The sequence below is a fragment of the Lutzomyia longipalpis genome, chromosome 3 (assembly GCF_024334085.1).
Source record: "Lutzomyia longipalpis isolate SR_M1_2022 chromosome 3, ASM2433408v1".
Lineage (NCBI taxonomy): Eukaryota > Metazoa > Arthropoda > Insecta > Diptera > Psychodidae > Lutzomyia > Lutzomyia longipalpis.
This window is the reverse complement of record NC_074709.1, coordinates 13,477,518-13,501,744: the sequence shown is the minus strand read 5'-3', so window position 1 is coordinate 13,501,744 and position 24,227 is coordinate 13,477,518. Positions and strand designations below refer to the sequence as shown.

General features: G+C 37.4%; 2 protein-coding genes across 2 annotated transcripts in view; one reads left to right on the top strand and one right to left on the bottom strand.

Moving 5' to 3' along the window:
* The window catches only part of LOC129793173 (uncharacterized), a 1,136,769-nt gene that overhangs the window by 739,813 nt on the left and 372,729 nt on the right, over positions 1-24,227 (bottom strand). The gene's annotated exons all lie outside the window — the stretch shown is intronic.
* The window catches only part of LOC129793150 (GDP-mannose 4,6 dehydratase), a 32,546-nt gene that overhangs the window by 6,956 nt on the left and 1,363 nt on the right, over positions 1-24,227 (top strand). The window contains exons 2-5 of the mRNA XM_055832851.1: positions 19,582-23,269; positions 23,334-23,519; positions 23,582-23,761; positions 23,831-23,913. Coding sequence (XP_055688826.1) covers positions 19,598-23,269; positions 23,334-23,519; positions 23,582-23,761; positions 23,831-23,913 — 4,121 coding nt within the window. The 5' untranslated portion in view covers positions 19,582-19,597. The remainder of the gene's footprint in view (positions 1-19,581; positions 23,270-23,333; positions 23,520-23,581; positions 23,762-23,830; positions 23,914-24,227) is intronic.

The following is a 24,227-nucleotide window of genomic DNA, read 5'->3' as shown; positions in this document are numbered from 1 at the left end:
TCTACGCATTTTACTTCGTCTCTTCTCCCCGCACATTTTCAATGGCCAAAAGGCACTCTTCTCATTTTCCTCAGCACTTATATGTTACATTATTATAGATACAAAAAACTTGCATAATTGACGAGTAATCGCGCAATGCACGAGCCACTGAATTGACTCGCAAAGCCATCCACACATAATGGACTGTGTGAGGCGCGTTACATGTCGCGCATCACTTTTGGCGCGAAAGATGTGAATATTTTGTCACACAGATCGCTAATTTGCAATTGTTTCTACTATGGTGAGTGAAGAAAGTTTTATATACCTTTTATTGCACATATGAGGACGCCTGTTTCATTTAATGTGAAAAAAACCCACTAAAAGACCTCTTTGCTGATACACATTTATTTTTCATGCTATATGTCTTTTACTTATGTAATGAAGAAGAAAAAAGAGCTCACAACACCAAAGATCGCGTCAGTAAAAGAAGAAAATAATGCCACACGATCTCTGGACGATTATAAAAGTGAATCTTAGGCGGGGGTTTTTGCCCAGGAAGGAAACATGATCTATAAATTTCGTAAAATAACAGCAGCATAGCTGTGGGGTCCATTAATGTTAGTGCGACAAGGGCAAAGAGGGGGGCTGTGCCAATGGGAAATTTAAGATGAAAACAAGTGAAAGTTTAAAATCCAATTGCGTTCGATTTGTCCCTCGACTTTGTTGTGTGTAGTATTTAAAAACTTATCTCTTTGCAAGTTCCTTGTTTATTTCGGACGAGCAATCGTGTAAATGAGATCGTGGTGCAAGTTCTTCAGACTGGCGTGCGCGCGTACCAATCTGCCAAAAACTCTCACTTTTTCATTGATCCCCACAAAATGGGATTAAATAAAAAACCGTCTCAATGATCTTTTGATTTTTTTTTGTGCCTTTGACACGGCTTCTCAATGAAGAAATTCCGTGCATTAAAATTTATTTAAATCCCTTTTGTGTGGAATGTCAGTTGATCACATTTTCAAACTTCTGCATGGATTATGTATACATTGCAGAGAATGCTCTCAAAACAATAAATTTTCCTCACAGCAAATTTCCAGTCCCGCGGAGATATCAATCTTGTCGTCTATCCACCAAGAAATGGAATTTAGCCACACATGGCAATTATCTTAATTAAAAGTCAATCATAACGCGTCCAGTTATTAGAGTTGGTATACCACAACGCGGATGGGTCAGTCTATGCGTTGTAATTTAATTTGTGAGCAGAATTAGTAGGCAAAGTTGATTTTTTTTATGATATTCATCAATATGAAAGATAAAAATGCTCATATCTGAAGTTCTATAAGACCTACAGAAATTTCTTGACTAGTTTTGGAAAGGCCTTGAAACAAGCTATAAGTTGACATATATATCAGTAATTTTCAAGGTCACATCTAAAACAAAAATGGCGGATATTTGTTTGACCAAAACATTTTTTTGCACTTATTGTCCTCAAGGAATGGTTCTAGTGGTTTCTGATGTTCCAGAAAGTTGTAGAGTTTTGCAAAACCTTTAATTTGATACCAAATTGAGCAAAATCGGACGGACCGTTCAAGAGATATGGCTTTTAGAACTTTTCAAATTCAAGAATTTTTCAAATGGTCATATCTTCTAAACGGCGACATAGATTTTCTTCATTTTCGGACTGGTGATAGATATTGAGTCAGGCTACAACATATCAAAATTTAAAGGAAATCTATAACAGATGTTCGGAGATATAGCCCCTTAAAGTTAGGAAATTTTTGTTTTTGATTTTAGCGCCTCTTGCGGATGTTTTTGAAAGTTGAAATGTTCTAAACAGTTGTAGAGCTTCTCAATACCTTTCATTTGATACCAAGATGGTCCAAATCGGACAAGCCGTTCTTGAGTTATATCGAAAAAACACTTTTTGCTTTAGGCCGCCATATTTGCTAAACCGCTTGACCGATTTTCAAGTATGATTTGTTGATAAAAACATCTCACTGAGCTCTACAACATACTAAAACTTCAGATATCTATCTGTAAGGGAAGTGGTTGACGGTAGTTCAAAATGGCGGACGGCGGCCATCTTGGATTTTGAAAATGCGAAAAAATGAAATTTTACACCCACATTTCTGTAGAAAACTTCAAACCCGAAGTCTCTATATGTAACCGTTCTCGAGCTATAAGGCAAAGTTTGGCGCACCGGCCGGCAGGCCGGCAGGCCGGCAGGCCGGCCGGATCAAAAATTTTCCACCACCATTTTCGTAATGTGGGATGTCTAAAACGTGCTCATACCAAGTTTGAGCCCGATCTGAGGTAGTCAGTTTTTCCGACGATTACAATACTTGGTATGCCACGATTGTGGTATACCAACTAATTAAACCCATTCTCTCATGAGAGAGCCACCTGGATGGTACGTTTTTTTCCCCTGTCCACCATATCAACTTTCTTAATCATCCAGCAAAACTCCATACAATGATCAATAAATCTAAATGCGGTTTGTTATTCAATTAGTGAGTCACTCAGAGTTGGCAATTCATGTCAGAAAATTTAATGGATTTCTTCTCTTTTTTTTCGTGTGCCTTCGACACGCGGCGTCATGAAATTGAGTACAAGAAAACATCCTTGAAGTAAGTTTAGAACGAGTTTGTTTGAGTGCCCAGATCTGATTTTAATTTAGGGTTTCGTACTCACGGTAAAATGTTTCAAAAGTTTTGCGAAATCTTTGCAGCAGCATTGCTGATCCCATAAGGAGAGTTCAAGAAAAAAATTAGACTAACAGACTGTTTCACCAAAGTAATCACCGAAATTACCAAATTTCAGTTACAATTTAAATACAATCTATCACGGAATGTCTTTTTTTTTCTAATCATTTCCTCAAAAATCATAATTATGCTAAGACGGTGGAGGACGCATAAAAAATGATATATTAATGTTTTTTTAAATACAATAAAATTTAAACATTGTTGCTCTTTTGTAGAAATTGAAAAATTAAGAAATCTCTCATTAGGATTATTCAAAATGTCGGTTTTATATTTAAAATTATCTTGATATAAAAATTATTTGATATTAAAAACAAATCTTCAGGTTTTTTCAGAAAAGAAATCAAACATTTAAACTCCTTTACTTTCTCGTAAAAAACAATTTTGAGATACCTGAAGAATATCATATGGATTCTTGAAAACTCAAATACTGACATTACCAACCTTACCAACTGACATTTAGCAACTGCTGTCAAACTGAAATTGACACCTGTTAGTTCTTTATCTAAGTTTAAATACAAAACCGTTAAAAGAACTTTTAATGTTCTAAAAAATCAAATTTTCACAAACATTTAATTTTCTCGCAAAATTCCTCCAAACTTTTCACCTTGAGATCCAGTCTTAAGATTTTTATTCAAAAGGCATTTCTTGTGATTTAATTTCAGAGCAATTTCGAGAACAAACTCGTCACTCACAAGGAGTGGCTCCATGAAAATCTACCTCTTAATTTTATGCAAAAATATCTTCGTGTATTGTCACATGACGGAACTTCCTTGGGGCGCGCAATTCCTTTGTTTAACACACTAACATGGGAGGATTATGCATCTTCACCCCTCTCATGGATGAAGACGAAGAAAAAATTGTCATTGGGAAATTGTCTGGGTGTAAGAGATCAATCATCTCGTGTATATAGAGATCTTGTGGTGCGCAAAGGCCTCCCCGCCACTGTGACTTCCTCCGATGATTGCAGGTTGCACCGAAGACGGAGAAAGAAGCCAAAAGAGTGGAGTGAAGCCGCGAGGGTCTTTCTTGGGAGCAATCACCATCACTTTTTCAGTTGAGCCAGAGACGTGGACTCGCGTCAACCTACTCACCACACAACCTCTCTCCGATCTTTCACCATAAAAACATAAATTGAAATCACTATAAAGTCTACAAAGGAAAGACTTCCATCTGTGAGATTGAGATTGTGCTGAAGAATTTTTTTTCGTTTGAAGAAATTCTTTGTGAGGATTTTTCTGTTAAATTTTAGAAAGAAAATTCCTTTTCTTCTGTGATTTTTCACCAAAAGTGCTCTACCAGTAAAAAAACGCAAAACATTTTAAACTCTAAACCTGTGTGCCTGAGGATTTCTCTGGGATTATGAAGATGCTGCCTTTTGGTGGATATATCAGTTGAAAGAGAAAATTTAAAAAAAAAGAAGAGAAAAATTAGTGCGTGTGATTGCAACGACATTCCTGTGAGAGCTCATCAGAAAACACTGCACATAAGACATCGTGAGGAAAGACAAAGTGAGTGCGTATCTTTTTCCTCAACTTCTTTCACTTTTTCACACCTTTTCGAAACAATTACCAATATAGAGGTTAGTGTGCTAATTAATTTATAGTGCGACGATCTTTAACAAAATGTTTTACCTTCATAGAGAGATTTTTTTTGCATCGAAATGTGCGAAAAGTTAATTCACACGAAAGCCCATTTAAATGGTAATATGAGTCGCGTGAAGGAAAGTAAAATCGCACTGAAAGAAATTGGAGCAGTGAATTTGAGACATTTTTTTTACGAGGCATAAGAAACGGGTTTACTTTTTAAAAGATTCTTATAAAAAAAAATGTTCCAAAAAATGAATTAATTATCCACTATCAAGTTTCATCGGCGAAATTGTCAACTTTGCAATTCAATCAGAGTGAAAAAAATTTCTATTTAATGGAGGAAAAAAATGCAAAATCCCAATGAAAAAAGAAAATTGATTGAAAATGCTAAAAGATAAAATTTCTTTAATATTAAAATTTATCAAAGAGAAAGAGCCATTCATGCGTTAAATTGCGTGAAGGCTTTTTTAAAGAAAGAAGAGAAGAAATGTATTGAGGAAGGTTTAAAATACCTATTTAATAATATTTTAAATACTTTGAATACACAAAGGGTTTACATCTATTTGATTAAAATGGGGTTTGTAAAATTCGTTATGTTCATTAAGGATTGTTATCAGGCTCTTATTGGCAATATTCTTTAATTAAAAAATCAATAAACTAGGTTAGTAGGATTAGTTGGGTGTTTACCACACAATTAAACGCTATTGGAACTGTTAGAATTGCATTATGTGATAATTTTTTTTAATTTTCCTTTACTCCCCAAAACATAATTTAAAAATAGAGTTATTAAAACACAAATTAAACACGATTTATTTCAAGCAATGCTGGGAATTCTCAGCGAACTTTGTGAGAAAGTTCAGGAAATATCTCAATTTTCTCCTCCACAATTCCATCATCAAGAAAATCACGCAAGATCTACTCGAAAAATAAAAAGAAAGGCCTTCAAAAACTTCTGAATAACCACAGAAGAACAAGTTCTTATTTAGCTAAGAAAAAGAACGTGTGGCAATGAACTTGATGAAAAAAAATACTCGAATTTCTTGATTGTTAAAATCACACAGACTTTTATTGTGTGATGTTCATTTCCGTGAGCTGCAAGCGTCTCAGGAAAAATTTCACCTGTTCCAAGATGTGATGCGAGCAATAGAAATACCAAAGCAAAATGCTACATATCTTTCATTCTCTTTTCTCTCTCTCCTACACTATTGAATGGAGTTTTGTGCTTTTTTTGTGTGCACTTCTTCTTGTATTCAATGAAATGTATTCAAGATGCGGCTAATGACTGACCAAGTGGCTTGGATTTCACGGTCGACCAAACAAAACTTCAACTGTGCAATCTCTTCGCATTTTTTTCTATCGCCAATCAAAACAGTATTAGGAGGGTGTTGGTCATTTCTCTATGTACATTGTGAATTCTTGGAAAAGAAATTAATAGCGAATGCAAAAGAAAAAAGCAAAATTATGGCCTTTCTTTAGTTTTCTTTTGGTTATTCTAGCAGTTTTCGTTTGATTCTTGAGTGGGGCATAAGATGAGAAGAATATGGTTCTATTCTTGCAATTTTTATTGTTCCCTCTAGCGTAGTAAATTTTTCTTTGGGTTACTTTATAACGTTAAATGGACAATTAATTTAATTTAATTTAAGTACTATAGCAGACGTAATATTTAACCGTTTTGTTTAAATCTTAGCATTCAGAAGCTTTGTGGGTTGGAAAAAAATAACTCCCATCGACGCTATAATGATCAATGCATCCAAAGAAAGTTATAATAACTCAATTTGAGGTCTTTCAATATAAAAAATAACTCCTAACCGATTAAAAGCAATCGGAAACTGCAAGCGTAGGTCAGCATTACGCGCGCCTTCTAATTTCATCTTATTATACTTTTTCATTGCTTTTTCAACACCTCTACTGCATAGCAATTACGAAAATGAACGTATCCCAGCGATAAAAACACAAATAATTGAATAATGAATACAAAACTCCCATTGGTTAAGAGCACAGAATTTTCCTCCTATTGCTGTCTTGTTTGTGATATTGGCTTGCATGTATATATATGCAAGATGAAAAACTAACACCATGTTTCATTGCTTCCAAAACTTCCTATTTTAATAAAAGAGAGAAAATCTTTTTCAAGCACTTTCTGTGTGTACACAATGTTTATTGATTTCCCCCATTGATAGCATGATGTGTGGTTGTGTATAATAAAGATTTTTTGTAGTGTCCCCACGGTAGTCGAATTCGATGGGAAAATATGCACCGCGGTGTCTCATTGAAATTCCCTTTTGGTCATCTATCGCGAAGGTGGGAGGGGGCGTAGACTACACGCAGAGCTAGATGAAAAATGACCACCACTTTCATTGATCCAGAATAGTTTTATTTTGCATTTACTGCACGTACACCAAAAATGGGGAGTATGTGAATTGACTCCGTAAAAGAATTATTGTAGCAATTTGCGCCTTCTCGCTGTACCATGGTGTGTATAGTGTAAGAAGCTTCCAACACTGAAAGTACCGCCGCGTGTATACAAAAGAAAATCCAAGCCATCACACAATTCATGGGCTAGCAAAGAGAGAGAGATTCTATGCAAATCTAGGACAGTGCGAGAGGAAATAATTCTTCTTTTTTTCCCCGCCATATTGGCAACATAAGGAATTTCTTGTGGTCAGTCCGGTGTACCGCACGTCGCGTATATACAAAACTTGTGGAAAAGAGCTTTCAATCGAAAATGAGAGTTATTTAGGTCGTCAGCCGTTGCAGCCATGCAGAATTCAACCATGGGCAAGAGAGATAAAATTTGCATTTAATGGATGATTCATAAGCACTCTTTAGAAGTCGTTGCCAACCATTGATTATGCTGTTAAATTTTTACTCTACACCACCTCTATCTCAAATTGCATTACTTCATCCTCTATAAATGTTCTTTTGCAATATATTTTATTTTATTAGTTATTAAAAATATTTTAAAAGAAGTTTTTGTAGATTTTTCTAACAGTTTTTAATTAGATAGGGGAGACCGGAGCTAATAAAGTCACTTAAGGGTTTAGAAAAAGCTTAAAATATCATATTTCCTAGCTAGATAGAACAAAATGATCTGAGAAAGAGTTGTAGGGCAGTAAATTTCCTAAAGAAATGAGCTATACATTTCGTTTTATCTATTTGGGAAATATGATATTTTGAGCTTTTTCTAAACCCTTAAGTGACTTTTTTAACCCCGGTCTCCCCTATAGTAAACAACATTCAAAAAAAATAGTAGAAACAAAGTTAAAGAAGAGAAAAATAATATTTAGAAAGCTTCAAAACTAAATCCCTACATTCTGCACGAGGTTTAATGTGATATGTATAAATAAATTGACTTATTTTCTCAGGTATCCAATTAGAAAAAAAAATTTGCATTTTCCCCATATATTCCCATAACAGAAATGATCTTTTTTATTCAACTTACGGAAGTGTCACAGTTACCGCAATTAGCTTATGAGATATGCAAGTGAAAGAGAAGTTTTTTGCATCAATTAATTCACTTTAGAGGAGGAGATTAAATGGCCTCATCCGACAGCTCCCTCATTCCTCATAATTTCTCTCTGTGTGAGGAAATTGCCATTGGCTATTAATTGAAACTGCAATGAGCTTTTGCAAATCTCGCGAACCCGCACTGTCGCTGCGAAAATTGCATAACATGTGCGTCGCGAGATTGAATTGCACACAGGTCGATCGAGTTTTAAACTTACAAAAGCTGCGCACAAGAAGTTGCAAGCCAAAGGTGTGGAGAGTGGGAAAAAAATCTCTCAAATCGAGATTCTTTTGCCACTCAAAAAGGTTCCATTTTTTTCCCGTCGTCTGTGCAAATGCAATTCTCCTTGCAACATCTCGTGCCAAAAGGAAACCCACATATATAGCGAAAGCTTCATTGATCTCAAAAAGAGCTTTAGCCTGTAATTTCGATACAATCGCAACCATGATGGTAAATTATATAGGTATTGGACTCCCTGAACCTCTCCCAATTCTCCAAGAAAATTGCTCTGCCCCACAACACACTCCTTGTGTTTTTATTTACAACATCTCTCCGTTGCTAAAGCCGTAGACTTTAAAAGCTCCCATTAAACATTTTTTTTTAAATCACGGAAAAAGCAATCAAGCACGCCCTTCGTGTGCAAGCAATTTTCACTCCTTCTTTCACGAAAAAAAATGAAGTCAAGGATATTTTTTTGTGCACCAGGATGTCCTACATTTGAAAGATCATCGTGCACACGCCTTTCGTCAGACGTTGTATATGATTGAAATAAGTAATTGACAACTCTCTCTTGTTTGTTTTAACTATCAATGTTAATTCAATAAAACGAGTCGAAAGTGAAGAAAAATTGATGACCAATTGAGAGATTTCGTCAACGACTTCTTGTGAAATCCATTCAAATAACTTTTTGCTCATTGCTTGCAAATATTTTTTCATCAAAATGACGAAGTTTTGCTTTCTTTGCGTCCTTGCCTTCCTTTTAGCTGTGATTCTTTCTTCAAAGAAGCACAGCTTCTGTGTACACTCAAAAATGCAAAGTCGTCAGATCGGACTCAAACTTGGGATGAGCACGAATTATGGTCCCTACATTCCAAAAAACGTTGGCGCCAAAAAATGTTCCGGCCGGCCGTCCGTCCGTCCGGAACCTTTCGCTTAATTACAAGAGAACGGTGATAGATAGAGACTTGCGGTCAACGGCAAAGTTCATATATCGGGTGGAAGACATCCGATTATGAGGTTAAATCCAACCCCCCACCCCCGCGTCCGCCATTTTGAATAACTGTCAAATTTTGTTTTCGCTATATCTCAGCCCCTGTAATAGCTAAAAATCTGAAATTTTTATATGTTGTAGGGGCCATCAAGACCTTTCAAACGATACCTCATTTTCGAAAATCGGCCAAGCCGTTTAGCCAATATGGCCGTCACAATTTTTCATCGAAAATCGGGCATAACTCGAGAACGGCTTGGCCGATTTTGATCAACTCGGGCTCAAATGAAAGATATTAACGAGCCCTACAACTGCTCGGTACATTTCAAGTTCAAAAAATGACCGCAAGTGGCGCTAAAATCGAAAACAAAATTTTCGATGAGTTTTCGATGAATATCTCGAACATCGCTTTATAGAATTGCTTCATATTTTGATATGTTATAGTTGGCTATAATATCTTTCATCATGCCAAAAATGAAGAAAATCTATGTAGCCGTTCCGGAGATATCGCGTTTTAAAGTTAACATGTCATATCTTGAGTTGCATAAGACCAACGCCCCGCGAAGCGGGGCGTTTTATATATACACATATAAAAGTAAAGTAAAATATATTTAAATTCATAGATATATACATTATATATACATATAAAAATGCAAAGATAAATATATATAACTGCAAAGATAAAAATTAAATATAGCATGGATGGAACAGTATAAAGCGAAAGAACGGTAAGTAAAACTTACAGGCTGTGATTCTTTCTTTGTCAGTGAAATTTGAAATTGGCAGAAAATTGAGGATGGACAAATTTTGAGGAGAGACTTACTCGTGAGCCGAATCACAGCCAACGCTCACCACGATTAAGGTTTTCTTCAAAACTGCGCGTTGGCTGTGATTCGGCTCGCGAGTAAGTCTCTCCTCAAAATTTGCTCATCCTCAATTTTCAGCCATCTTCACATTTCACTGACAAAGAAAGAATCACAGCCTGTAAGTTTTACTTACCGTTCTTTCGCTTTATACTGTTCCATCCATGCTATATTTTTTTAGGATTATTTCATTGAATTACGTGAACTGTGTGACATAGCTCTCGTTTTAAGATTAATTTTGATGAATCAGGTGGGAAATGAGAGAAAAAAAAGCATGCGTGTTTATGCAAGAGAAGTGCCCAATGTTGCAATGAATTGTTTTACCTACAAGCTGACCAATTTCAAGTGACGAATGAATCGTTGCAATTTAAAAAAAAAAGTAACCCAAATTTACTTCATTGCAGTCAGAAAGAGATTTTTTAGATGCGTCTAAACACGATAAAAGTTAAGACAATTTAGATTTTTCTTTAGCGCTTAAAAGAAATTATTTTTAGGCTTTATTTGTAACGAAAATTCTCTTCTAACTTCTTGCCAAAATGATTGACTTTTCCCTTACAAAAAGTTCAAGAAATAAATCATATTTCGTATGAACTAGTCCATAGAGGAAAAGTTAATCAAATGAGCGCAAGACAAATAAGTGGGTGATGAAAGAAATGTGATTTCCCGAAGACAAAACTACTCATTTTGCCTTTCAAAATCAACCCCACATTTCACTCTCTGTGAATTAAATGGAAAAATTTCATTGCTGATCATTTCCCACAAATAGCGAGCTACATATAGCAATATACCAACTTTTAATTGCACACTGCACCATCCTGCAATTGAATTGCATCTCTTTGCAATGATGGAAACTGCGCGACGATCAAAATTGCGGAAAAGTATGAAATTGAGAGCTTTATGTGGGGAGGAATAAATTTTTCTTAGCATCAAATGAAAAAAAAAAAAAGCTTCATCGGTGGCTTTTTGTGTGGGGAGAGGACATACATAGTGGATTAGAAATTGACTGAATTTTATTGACGCGACACCACTTTGCGTGTGGAAGTCATTTTGGTGTCTTTTTTGCGATCGCATTTCCGACTTTTACTTAACAAATTTTAATTGAAATTAAACAAGTTGAGCTAGTTAGGTGGTCGCGGTGATCTTTTTTGTCAGCCACCACGCGCAACTTCTAAGTGATAAATGTACTGGTAAGCTGACCAAGCTTACGAGAGCTGTGTTTCTTTCAGTGTACCAATTTTGTGAGAGCAAACTAGAATGCAAATTAATTTAAATACGCGCAAAGTCGGGAAAAGTTGAAAAGTCATCCCCCAAGAAATCTTTAAAACTACATATCTCGGGAACGGCTCCATAGATTTTCGAGTTTGAGCTATCGTTGGAAAGGTCTTAACCTCAACTATAATATATTAAAATATGAAGTAAATCGATAATGGAATTTTCGAAATATTTGAGTTCGAAATTTTCGAAAATTTTGATTTTGGCTTTAGCGCCTCTCGCGGTCATTTCTCGAACTTTCAATGTTCTAGACATTTGTAGGGTTTCTCGAAACCTTTCATTTGCGCTTGAGTTGATCGAAATCGGACTTGTAGAACCCGAGATATGACATGCCAACTTTGGAAGGCTATATCTCGAGAACGGCGACATAGATTTTCTTCATTTTTGGCATGGAGCTAGATAATATGGTCAGCTATAACATATCAAAAAATGAAGCAAATCGATAATGGCGTTTTCGAGATATTCATCGAAAACTCATCGAAAATTTTGTTTTTGATTTTTGGCCCCCTAGCGGTCACTTTTGAAACTTCGGATGTTCTAGAGAGTTGTAGGGTTTGTTGAGATCTTTCATTTGACCCCGGGTTGATCAAAATCGGTCAAGCCGTTTTCGAGTTATGGTCGATTTTCGATGAAAAATTGTAGCGGCCATATTGGTTAAACGGCTTGACCGATTTTCGAAAATGAGGTATCGTTGGAAAGCTCTTGATGGCCCCTACAACATATCAAAATTTCAGCCCTCTAGCTATAATAGCGGCTGAGATATAGCGAAAACAAAATTTTGAGGTTATTCAAAATGGCGGACGGAGGGGTGGGGGGGTGGATTTGACCTCATAATCGGATTTCTTCAGGTCGATATTTAAACTTTACCGTTTACCGCAAGTCTCTATCTATCACCGTTCTCTTGCAATTTAAGTTTATAATCCGGACGGACGGCCGGACGGACGGACGGCCGGACGGCCGGAAAAAAAATTTTTTTGGCGCATACGTTTTTTGGAATGTGGGGACCCTAATTCGTGCTCATCCCAAGTTTGAGCCCGATCTGACGACTTTCGATTTTGCTCGGTACACAAAAGCTGTGTCTGAAAGAAACACAGCTAAAATTAATAACATGGAGATTGTAAATTTGCATAAATTGATATTTTTTAAACTAAATGTGCGGAACTATTTTTTCATCTTCTACTCTTGTTCTGCTCGCGTGTTTTTGTGACGCGCACGCGGGGAAATGAAAGAAAGAAGAAGGTGTAAAAAAATGATGAATTGCAAAGTCTGCATGCCTGTGTAGAAGGTGAGGTGCTTTAATCTACTTGTGATTGTCATATCAAAACTCCAAGAAATTGCTTGACCGACAACTTTATGGCGTATGCGGAGTGAAAGTATATTCACAGCACTCCGCGCAGGAGAGGTCTAGTGGTGTGTGCTCAAAAGAGTCGATAAATGGTTGCAAAATTGCCATTCCGAGGAAGTCCATCGCGCGACCAGATCATTCTCCTCGTCGTAAGTTTTGCACGATGCGATGCATGTGAAAAATGAAATCGGAAATTGACTTCAGAGAGCAATATGTGTGATTAGGAGTTCTCAGGAAGGTGCGCGACATTGCGCGTCTTTTTTTTTCTTCACTTAAACTCGCATCTCACAGCGCGAAATTTTCCCGTGCACATCACGCAATACGCCAACATCATCTCTTCCACTTCATAAAAATTGTGAAGAAATAATTTCCACCCAGCAGTGCAAGATTGCAGTGTGAATCACTATTATTCACCAATTGTGGCACTAAACTCTTTTACGCGCGCGAGATGGTTGAAAGAAATCGGAATTCAATGCGAGAAATATGTGCATAAAACGACATACAATGTTGGGAAATGATTACACTTGATGTTGTTTGGCGCTATGGGAAATGATGGCAACAAATATATATTTTTTTATCATTAAAATCAAAATGAGATCATCGCAAGACATCATCAAATATTAATCACCCAGTCACCGCATCACATTAAATTAATAACATATTAATACCCCTTTGCGCACACCTTTCATTTTTCTTTCTTCACACACCCGGGGCTTAAAAGTAAATTTTTCTTTCATAAATATTGACGAAAAAAAATGTTTGGGCTTTCATTTTTTCTCTATAACTTATTTCAAATGAAAATTAAATGAACTTTTCGGCAAAAACACTCTCAATTATTCTAATTTTATTGACTTTCTTCATGTCTTCGCGCTGCTCATCAAAAAATGTACTTTCTGCCCACTTGGAAATGGCTTCATTAGTGCCGTAATGTTACCTGAACTCCTACCGACCTTTCATACGTATGAGGGATAATTAAATTTTGGACGTTGCAGTAAAAATATAGTAGGTACCTAATTATAGCAGACATAATATGCTTGTGTGGATGAAAATTGAATAAATTGTTAAGCCGGTAATTCATTAATTTTCCAATTCGCTGACGGATAGATTTTTTTCTCGAATGAAAAAAAAGTATTTATAGCTGCTTTTTTCGACCTATATTTTTTCTATTTTGTGCATTTTTAATCATTTTTTTGTTTAATTTTTGGGTAGTCCTTTACTAGCCCCGGGAAGAGAAATTCCATTGAAAAAAAAATTGTCTTTTGGTCAGAAAAATCATCTGGTTTATCAAGAGAAAATTCTATTTCAGTCAGAGCAATGTACTTGTAGAGTCTTAGTCAGAAAAACGATCCATTTCGCTCAATTTTTCTCTATCTTCGGGTAGCATCTCTTTCTTTGAGTTTTTCCTTTCTCCGATTTTCCAACCAATTAATAAAATTCTTTCCACAATTAAATCCAAGTGAATAATAAATTTTTATAATCACCAACTTTTCTTGTTCTCAAACTGCCAGCGAGCCATATAAGGAGAAATGCTCAACATGTTAAGCTTGATGTTTAAGCACCAAAATTTGATCTTGTCTTTCATGCCCTGATTGCCCATAAGATTTCCACAGAGAGTTCCTCCAGAACTACCGCGCGACCCCATCTTAGGCGTAATATAAGGTACTCATACAACACTGAATAATAATTAAAAGATTCCAATCTTAACACGAAAGTTGAGATCATTTCTCTCCGTACCACTGTGCGGGTGATCTTTTAAGCTTTTTCGTACAATTATTTTTTTTTGTTTTTGTTTTTGATGTTAGACGCGCCGCTTTTCCGTGAGATCTTTTCGCGTGAGTTGAGTCACTTTGTGTGGCAGCAAAAGAAGAATAATAATAAAACTAAATGGGTGATTGCATTTCCATCCTATATTCTTTTAATAATAATTTCAAATTGCACAAAAATATAAAATAAAATCCATTGTGGGTGGAATCTCTTTCGCTCATCGTGTGTGGATTTTTTTCTTCTTGGTGCAACAATATTAAACCACAAATAAATGGTGCGCAATGTGTGTGGTTTTTCAGCAAACATCTCGAGGTGCAATGAGTTATAAAGGGAAAAGCGTGGTCAGATGACACAAATTCATTTTCTTTACAAAGCACAAAATTTGTATAAAATAAATCAATCTCCGGAGGTTTTCTTTCAATGAAACGCGTGGGACTTTTTTTTAAAAAGCTTCTTTCAATGAAGAAAAAAACTTCAATTCATGCGCTGAAGGAGTTGCAACGCGCAATTCATTTTCAATGGGTTTGGGCTTTTAGTGTTGAGTGGAGAATGAAAGAAAATATACAAGAAAGAGAGATGGTGAAGAAAATAAATTGGAGTTCTTTGGGTTATTTTAGATAGCCTTCAGAGCATGACTGGCATTCATTTTCTTTCCTGTAACGCCATCGTAGAAGATGGTGGAGTGATGATTAAAATAATTGGAAATTCATTGAACTCCATCAATACAGCTTCTTGTGCACAAATTAACATGATATTTAGGAATTTATTATTACTGATCCTATGAAATCGAGATTTTTTCTCATAAATTTCTTTCTTGCAACTCATTCTTCATATTCTCTAGAATTATGTTTATTTATTTGGATATGTTTTGATTTTATAGTTGCATTGAAGTGTCTTCTTCAGTATACCTTCTTCAATATCAAGTTGTTATAAATTTATAACAATTAGTGATAGTAGTGGGATGCAAATGAAGCAAGAAAATAATTTTAAAGCTTCACAGAGCAAAAAAAATCAACATATTGAATTATGTAGTTGACAATCTTTTGAAGCACTTTACCATCTTTAAAAAAAAGTCTTCAGAATGTCTCAAACGTCTACTTCCTGTTATTGGAAGAAGTAAATAAGAAAAGAAAAAAAAAGAAAACATTGCCTCTAATAATACGGTTTTCATCACGAAATTGAAACCGCGAAGAAATGATTCGGTCTAATAACGTTTTTTTCTTCTTCTCCAGTGAGACATAGATGAAAAAATAAATAACAAATTACATTAGAAACTTGATGTTACAATTATTTAGACATTTTCTCACATAAGTGCAATTAAATTCTATATTCCGAAATCTTGATTTTCTCGCAGTGATTGCACATGAAAAAAATTATTTGGAGGAGAAATAAAAAAAAGAAAAACATTCGAGAGCAAGGAAAGGTGAATCTGTGACCTTCATATTGTGAGAAATTAATGAAAATTTAATTATAAACCACCGAGCGATAAAATATTGTTTCCCTTTTGATGGATATCGAAAGCACACTCACTTCTTTAAATTTTCACACTCATAAGAAACTTGAGAGGAGTCTTTCAAAAAATAAATAAATAAAAAAAATCTCCAAAGAGAGATTAAAAGTCGCACCAATAAATAACTTTTTTAATGTGAAAAGTAGGTCTGTTTGGGAATGCACGTGGTCTCTTCACTTTTTCGAAGTTTTCTACCAAAAAATTCACAATAAGAAAGAAATTCCATCGTGGAAGTATCTTGAGAATGTCGAAAGGAAAAGTTCCAAAGTAGTTTTTTTTGTGGGGCATCACCTTCTTCGCCTAAATTCTTCAATCACGATGGTCATTATACAATTTTTCACTATATATTGCAAAAGATCATTTTATGAAGTAATTTCTCTCCTGACATTTTCACAGTCAAAAAAAAATAAAAGCTCCCTCAGCAAGTGGCCAATTTTGCAGGAATTCTCTTTGAATTATTATTTTACACAGCCACATAGACTTCAGCTATGCCGCGATAAAATAATTACAAGCTATGAAATTAATGGAAGTTTATTAACAAGATAAATATATTGCGAATTTTCCAACGAATTAGCAATTTTCTACAACAACTACACCATTAATCACTCAACAACGTTGAGGGACACACAGATGCCATCCAAGAAAATTTGTATTCCTTGCCGGTTTCTTGCATAACACCACGCCACATACCATTAAACTTGAGGGACAAATTCTTTAATGAAAAAAAGATTCATCGCAAATTCCTTCGAGATTTTTTTCTGTTTCAATTTCATCTCCCGTCCGGTGAATTTTGCAATAAAATTGAGCAAATTGTGTCCAATCAAGGCTCTATATATGAGAAATTTATTTGCAAAAGCCAACACAGTCACTGTTCCAATTTTAATTGCATTTCCGTTTCTCTTTTACAAGATGTAAGAATTTGTAATTTGAACATTTAATTGCATGCACTCCCCGAACTTTCACTACACTCCATACTCATACAAAAGTTAGTTTTCTGGTTGATAGATCTATAAATATATTAGATGCAAAAGTCTTTTGGTGCTGGTTTATTAATTGAAATCCCATCATTCATCAATGCACCTGCCTCACGAGTTTTGCTTATTTAACAATTTATTGACCATCATGCACGTGGGGTGTACATTCAGAGTGGAGTAGTATTGAAATCAATCATTTAAAAGGCAAACACATTCTGAAGGAATTTCCTAAAATTAACTTTTGATTTAAAGTTTTCCTTAGAGAGACAGGAAAAGATGGATAATTGGTCATAACTACGATATTGTTTAGCGAAATTGCTTTCCTATACTGACAACACTAAAAATCACATAAAAAAACTGTCTATTTGCAGTTTTATTTCTGTTTTTATTACTTCTTTTTTTGCTATCAAAAATAAAAACTATCATATAAATTAAAGGAAAAATGATTTTCTTTGGGGGCGTGGTTTATACAAAGATTTATTTAAACGAAAAATGAATTTTCTTGCTTAAAAATAATTTATTTTTGAATGAATTCAAACTATGATTTAAGGATGTATTTAAACTAATAGAAACTTAACTTAATATTTTTGTTTTTATTTAAATTTCTTTCGACATTTCAGTTCTGCTATGACCTTCTTCACTTCATAAGAAATTGTTTAAAATGACAAAAATTCGCACTTCTTTACAACAACAAAATAATTTACTTCTCTAAATTTACTTTATATTAAATTACTTTCATAATATTTGCTTCCATTTCATAAGCTTTTATCTCATATTTATTTTCTCGTGTTTTAAAAATATTAAATAAATTAAAAGTTCACTAAATTCATTGAAGAAAGCAATAACCGGGCAATAACTTACTTAATTTTCACAGCATCATTAAGCCACGTTATTCATGAACCGTAAAATCACTCCAACTAAATTAAAAACTATTAAATATAGGATGAAAATGGTCATTGCAAAAGACTCAAAAATTACGTATTACCAGACTATTTAATCATCGTTCAAAATAGGCAAAAATCTTTCCTCTCAGTGATTTTGTGAAACATTATGAGGAGCTTTTGGGTGCATTGTGAAATGCTTAATTTCTCTATTTATTTATTCCGCCGACACGAAGAAATTTAAAAATTCAATAGAGCCTCTTAATGATCACGCAACAAACCCTCCAGAGAGAGACCTTCTTGCGCGGCATTATTTAACACTTCCTCGACAATTTTTACATCACATCTCCACACTTATTTATGACCCATATTTTATACTAAATGAATTTCTCTCTCATCTTCAAAAATATTTAATCTGTTTTATTGGCCCATTGCATCATGACACCATGATTGGATAGTCAGGTACAAAATACCCTACAACAATAATATTGTGATGAAGATGTCCGGATGTGGGGGATTTTATTGGTTATTTAGGCTATTTAAGAACTAAAATAAATCTTCAATAAGAATCCTCTGGAATGTGTGTTGACAGAGAAAGAATTTTTTATGATAAAAGGGAAATTTTTGCCCTTCAAACTCTACGGAGCTTTGGTGGAAAATGTATAGAGAAGAAAAGGCGGAGAAAGTAACTCAAGTGCATTGCAGAAATGGTGACCATTGAACTAAAGTGTTGGTAATTTATTTCCTCACCTCTCCTCTTGCTCTCTCTCCAAAATCCCATTGAATTCGAGCACCCAAGACACGGATGTGGAATGCGTGCTCGAGATCAAGGTAAAATTTCAGTCTCTTTTTTTTGTTCCTTCTTTTCTTCTTGCTTCCATTTCTTTTCAACACTTCTCACCTCAATGGGAGCACTTTTCCCGCATTGAAAGACTTCTTTTGAGATGCCAAAGAGATCTTTTTTCTTCTTCTTCTCCTCATGTGCAAACAAATATACTTTGTGCACATAGAAATATGAACACCTGTGAGACGTGAGACGATTTTGATGTGAGAAAAGAAGGCAAAAAGAGATTGTGGGAGATAAAAATAAATTCGCGAGCTAATTTAAATAAATTGATGGCATGAATTCCACACGAAAATTACAAAGCTCATACCTTCCTAGCCAGAAAGCACCATGCTAATTCTTTCCCACAAATTCACGCCCCCACCTTTGCACACAAGAGATTTGTGTTTTTTTTTTGTGTATATTCTTCTTACCTTTGCAATTGATTCTCAGCACGTGCAGAGGCTAATGTACTTGCTGGTGCTGAAAGACTCATGGTGAGTCATTATGTTATACATCTTCACCAACATCGGGTGTTGTGTTGAAGGGTTAATTAACCCCACCGATCGTCGGAGCAAATACATCCAATTTTCTTAGGTCAATTTGTTAAGTACGAACGATGTCTTGAAAGTTTTGGCCATTACAGATGATTGAACAAAGCCTCTATACCTCTTTGCGATCATTTTCAGCCAAGAAGCAACTTTGCGGCTTTTTCATCTGAAATATTTTTTGAAAAATTGAAAGATTAATGATGGAGGAGAGCACCACAATTCAATGGAGCAACGCAGAGACAATAAATTTTAATATTGTTCATAATTTCGCTATTTTAATGAAGATGAATTTCACGGGTGGTTACAGCGATCTTCTCTCTCATAAAAGGTTGCGAAAGTTATGCAAAGAAATTGCAAAGCATTAATCAGGTGTTTTGTGTTTAGATTAATAAATGCTCACGTGACGGTTTATTCCGCTACGCTATTCAAATTTGAAATGGATTTTTTTGCAAGAAAAAATGGCGAATTTAGCGTCTGTTGAAATTTAATTTCTTCTTAAGTAATAGATCTTTAAACTTCTTATGCCGAAAACAATGAATGATTTTTTTTTCTTTTGCAGTAAGACGTGCCACACCATGGCGAGAAACTTGGCGGAAGGAGTTCTCGTAAGCGTCCTCCTCCTGGCCACACTCAACCTGTGCCACAGTGAGACAACGAAGGAAGACAAGCCCCGATGGTCACGACAGATCCAAAATCCTGGCTTTACGTCACCATCGCAACCGAGTGCAACGGGCGATTGGGTGCCCATTGCACAGAACTGTCCAACGTGCCAACCAGGTCAGGAGGAAGCCAAAGAGAGAGCTGGACGTGTGCTGAATTTCCCGCCACAGCAGCCTGAGCAGCAACTTCAGCAGCAGCCGCAACTTCAGCCATCTGCCATCCCATCGGCTCCATCAGCACCATCGGGACCGGCACAACCAACAGCTGCGCAAAATCAATTCCTAACAGGACCACCAAATTTCCATTCCAATGATCTGAATCATCAGCCACAGCCGCAGATCCCATTCCTTCCCACTGAAACCCTCGCTGGGCAGAGATTTGTGCTGCAACCCCCGCATAGCTTCCACTTCCACCATCCACCACCACCCAGACAAGCTTCCTACCCATACAATCCATTCAACTTCCCTCCTGGGCCTCCCCCACCGCCGCCACCACCACCACCAACGTCCCAACAAAGCAAACCTCTGATTTCCCACGCCCAGCCGCAGTATGTTAGTGAGCAATTGCCACCAGTCCCAAAGCAACGGCAGACGTTCAATCCATTCCAGAATACAGCTCCACAATCGAAGATCCCCAAACATCCACAACACACTTCCCATCAGCATCCACAGCATCAGCATTCACAGCATCAACATTCGCAGCATCAACATTCAGGACATCAGACAGACGATGAAATTCAACTGCTGTACGTGCCACTGGATACATTCTATCAGCAGAAGCAGCAATCACCAACGACATTCATCACACATCATCGGTACAATATCTTGCCACCCCCCGTAAATCCGGCCCAAATAAATAACTTCTACACGCCGCCACCAACGCCGTCAAGCACGAGCACAACCACCAGCACCCCTCCCGCCGCCCAGTCCAAGGCGAAAGGAAAACTAAAACCCCACCAACCACCCCTGGCGATGTTTATGCGCCACGAAACGGGCGAAAAGCCAAGCTCCGTGAATGACGTGCTAAAAACACTAAAACACGCCAAATCGATCGATGTGCTCGATTCACCGATGAAGAATGCCCCAAAAATCTTCATTGGCCCCTCCGGGTTGAAGGCCCCGGACAACTACTTCAAATACGACCTTCCCTATTTGTCCACAATTGAACAGAATCGCTTTGAACGCAAAGTGGAGAACCTACCATTCTTCGTAGCACCACTGAGCTATAACACACCGAATGGCTTCGCAAAGATACCATTGCCAGCACCGCACGTTGGTTCAGTTGTAGTTAACAGTCCCGTGACCACACCACAGCCCGATATAAGCACACCATCCACCAAGAAACCCTTCTTCGGCACACCATTCCCACAGAAATACGATCCACAGACTAACAAATACATTAACATGCCTCTAACGGAGAACTATTCCAGCCAAAATGCCCCCATTGCCCAGTCAACGGCTCAAGCACCCACAGCCGTTGGTGCCTACCAGACAGTTGATCGGCTACCCTCATTCACAACTCACGCTCCACGGCAGTACTTCACATCGCCTGAGCAGCCACGTGCACCACAAACATTCCCCGGCTCCAATCCATCGGGGAATTTCCAATTCACCTTTGACAACACCGCGCATCGACCGCGTACGCAGCAAAGCAAGCTGAAGGTGACCTTTCCACAAAATTCCAATCCTCACGTTGTCAATGAGGAATACTTCAGCCTCGACAAGACAAAGGCTTCGTCTCAAGCAACACAAGACTTTACGGGACCCGTTGATATAAGATACGAGCAGAAGATTAATCCACATGTTACGCCAAACTTCAGCTTTGACTATCGTGCTCAACCCAACAAAGAGGCAACGTCAACGCAAAATCCCGAAGATACCATCCCAGTTAAAGTTCAACCATCACAGACAGCAACAAGGCAGGGTCACTATATCTTGTCTCCAGCTCCGCAAGACTACCAAATACCAAATCGTTCACCATCCAAGACGAGTTTTGCTGCAACAGGACCTTTTGAATCTGCCAAAGACACCTACAATGCCTATGATGTCCCTAAGCGACCTTCCTCGTTGACTTTCTACCCAACGGCACCTGCAGCAACGACAACAACACCCCCACCGCCACCACCAACACCCACAACAATCACCTACTACAAACCAAAGGCTCCTATTCCAATTGATGAGGACTACCAGTCACCACAGCCTCAGAGGAAGCAAGTTCATAGCTTTAGATTGGTCCCCACTGTTTTGGGAACAACAGCTGGACCCCAGGTAGATGATGAACCAATAAATTATCGTGTTAAACCACTGCAAGAGAGAACAGTTTTCCCGAAAACAACTCAAACTACGCAACAATCAACCACACGACGTCCTACAGTTGAGGAGTACTTCATTCCCACCGAGAGGACGGTTTATCAGCATGTTTACCCAACGGATAGTACAATTCCCCCGTCAATTGATGTGGGAGGACGCTTCCAACCTGATGATTACTACTACAGCACAACAGATGAACCACTGACAACAACACAGCAATCATCAACAACGCAAAACGTGTATCAGAATAGCTATTCTGAACTTCCGCAGATTAATGCAAATCTCCCAGGTTTAGTGAATTCCCTTATGGACAATGAACAAGTTACCGAGGAACCTTTCACAACAACAACAAGGAGACCTGCTCCTCGTGGACGAAGACCATCAGCTCCGAGAACAACAACATCACCACAAACATCAGCAGCAGAAGTTGCCACAAGACGTCCAGTTCAGAGGGTGCGCACACGACCAACACGTCCACCAAATACATCAGCTAACTCCTACCGAACATCAACAGTTGTACGCAACCCCAATCGCGTGCGTTTCAATCAGCAATCTGCTGAAGAACAAGCGCCACCACCGGTAAGATCAAAGCCCAAAGTTCATTCGCACAAAGTCAAGGAGGAGCAGAACTTGGATTACCAGAGAGATGTCCTCAAACAGAATTACCCCGTAATCAAACCCATTCACACGTCAACCACTGAAGTTGTGAGGCAGCCACCTGAGCCACAACAGGTTAGAGATCAACTGCGTGAAACTGCTTCACGAGACAATCAGTACTATGACATAAGGAGTCCAGCTGAAGAGAATCAAGTGACACCATCGAGGGAAGAGCCGCAGCAGGAATACATTTTACCAGCAAATCATGCTCCAGCTCCACTCAATGAATTACCAGCTGTGGTTGCATCTACAACGGCTGAGGCAATTTTGCAGCAGCAGCAGGAAGAGGAGAGAACTGAACTATTCCCTGGGCTCAATGTGAAGGCAATGCAAGTACCACAGGAGTATGCTCCCAGTGCAAGAGATGAATTTCCATTACGTGAAGAACCTGAGAGGGTTGTTGTGATCAATGGGAAGCCAAAGGAGCAGAATTATCCTGTTTATAGGACTAGTACAGAACCATCAACAACATCCACAACACAAGCCCCGACAACGGTTGTTTCGCGACATGAATCTCAGCGAATTAGACGTCCATCATTCGTTAAAAGACCTGCTAGGCCCATTTATACTACAACTAGTCCTCGGACGCCAACAACGGAAATCAACGAAGACAGATATACGGTAAAGTAGTGAAAATTTTCTTCTATTGTGAATTTATTAAAATGTAGGGAAAAAATGTTTTTAGGCGAGGAATAGGTATAGATCTGAAGGAAGGACTGAAACAACAACTCACAGGCCAGTAAATCCCAAAATTAGAGCCCGTCTCCGTAGGCCAACAACAACAACAACCACCCAACAGTACGATGATGAATATCAAACAGAAATTTCTGCCACAGAAGAGCCAAGAAGTCGCTACAAGACAAACACCAGGGTATGAGAATTCAGGAAGTTATTTTGCAGCAAATTTCTCTCTACAACTTTATTCTTTTGCAGGCTCAGTACAAACCAAGGCAGAAGACGCGGTTTGGACTTCAAACCCAGGAATCTCAGTGGTCAACTAAACTCACGCAGAACTCTTTCCAGCCAATTGATTACAAGGAAAATGGAAAGGCCATTGACTACGATCCGGAGAATGAACCTGAAATTGTAACAGCAGGAGCTGAACCGGACAATGTAAGGCTGATTGATTGTTGTGAGAAGGTTTTAGAGGAACAAAATCTGAATGAATTTAATCTCTTTTAGGATACTTATGAATTCAAAGTCACACCTGGAAGGACGCCAAATATGATTAGTTTTAGTGAAAATGAAACCAACATCAGATCAAGGTAAAAGTTATTTTTTATTTCTTGATATTTTAGATTTTTTTTTGTAAAATTAACAGCAACTTGAAGTTTGTGCACTTTCCTTCCCGGAAAGGTTGATGTGCTTCCCGGAAAGTGCCATAAGTTGTTGGAAGTTGAGCAGTGATCCTGCCCATTGCACCAGGAAGTTTCTAAGGGATCTTAGAAACGTCCTTTCCAACACTCGGCTGATCTTTGATGTCATCTTCAGGTCAAAATCTGAGTCTATAAAAACACTTCACGCAATTCCAAAGGGAACTTCTTAAATGGACAAATTTGAACCCAAAGATGATATCAAG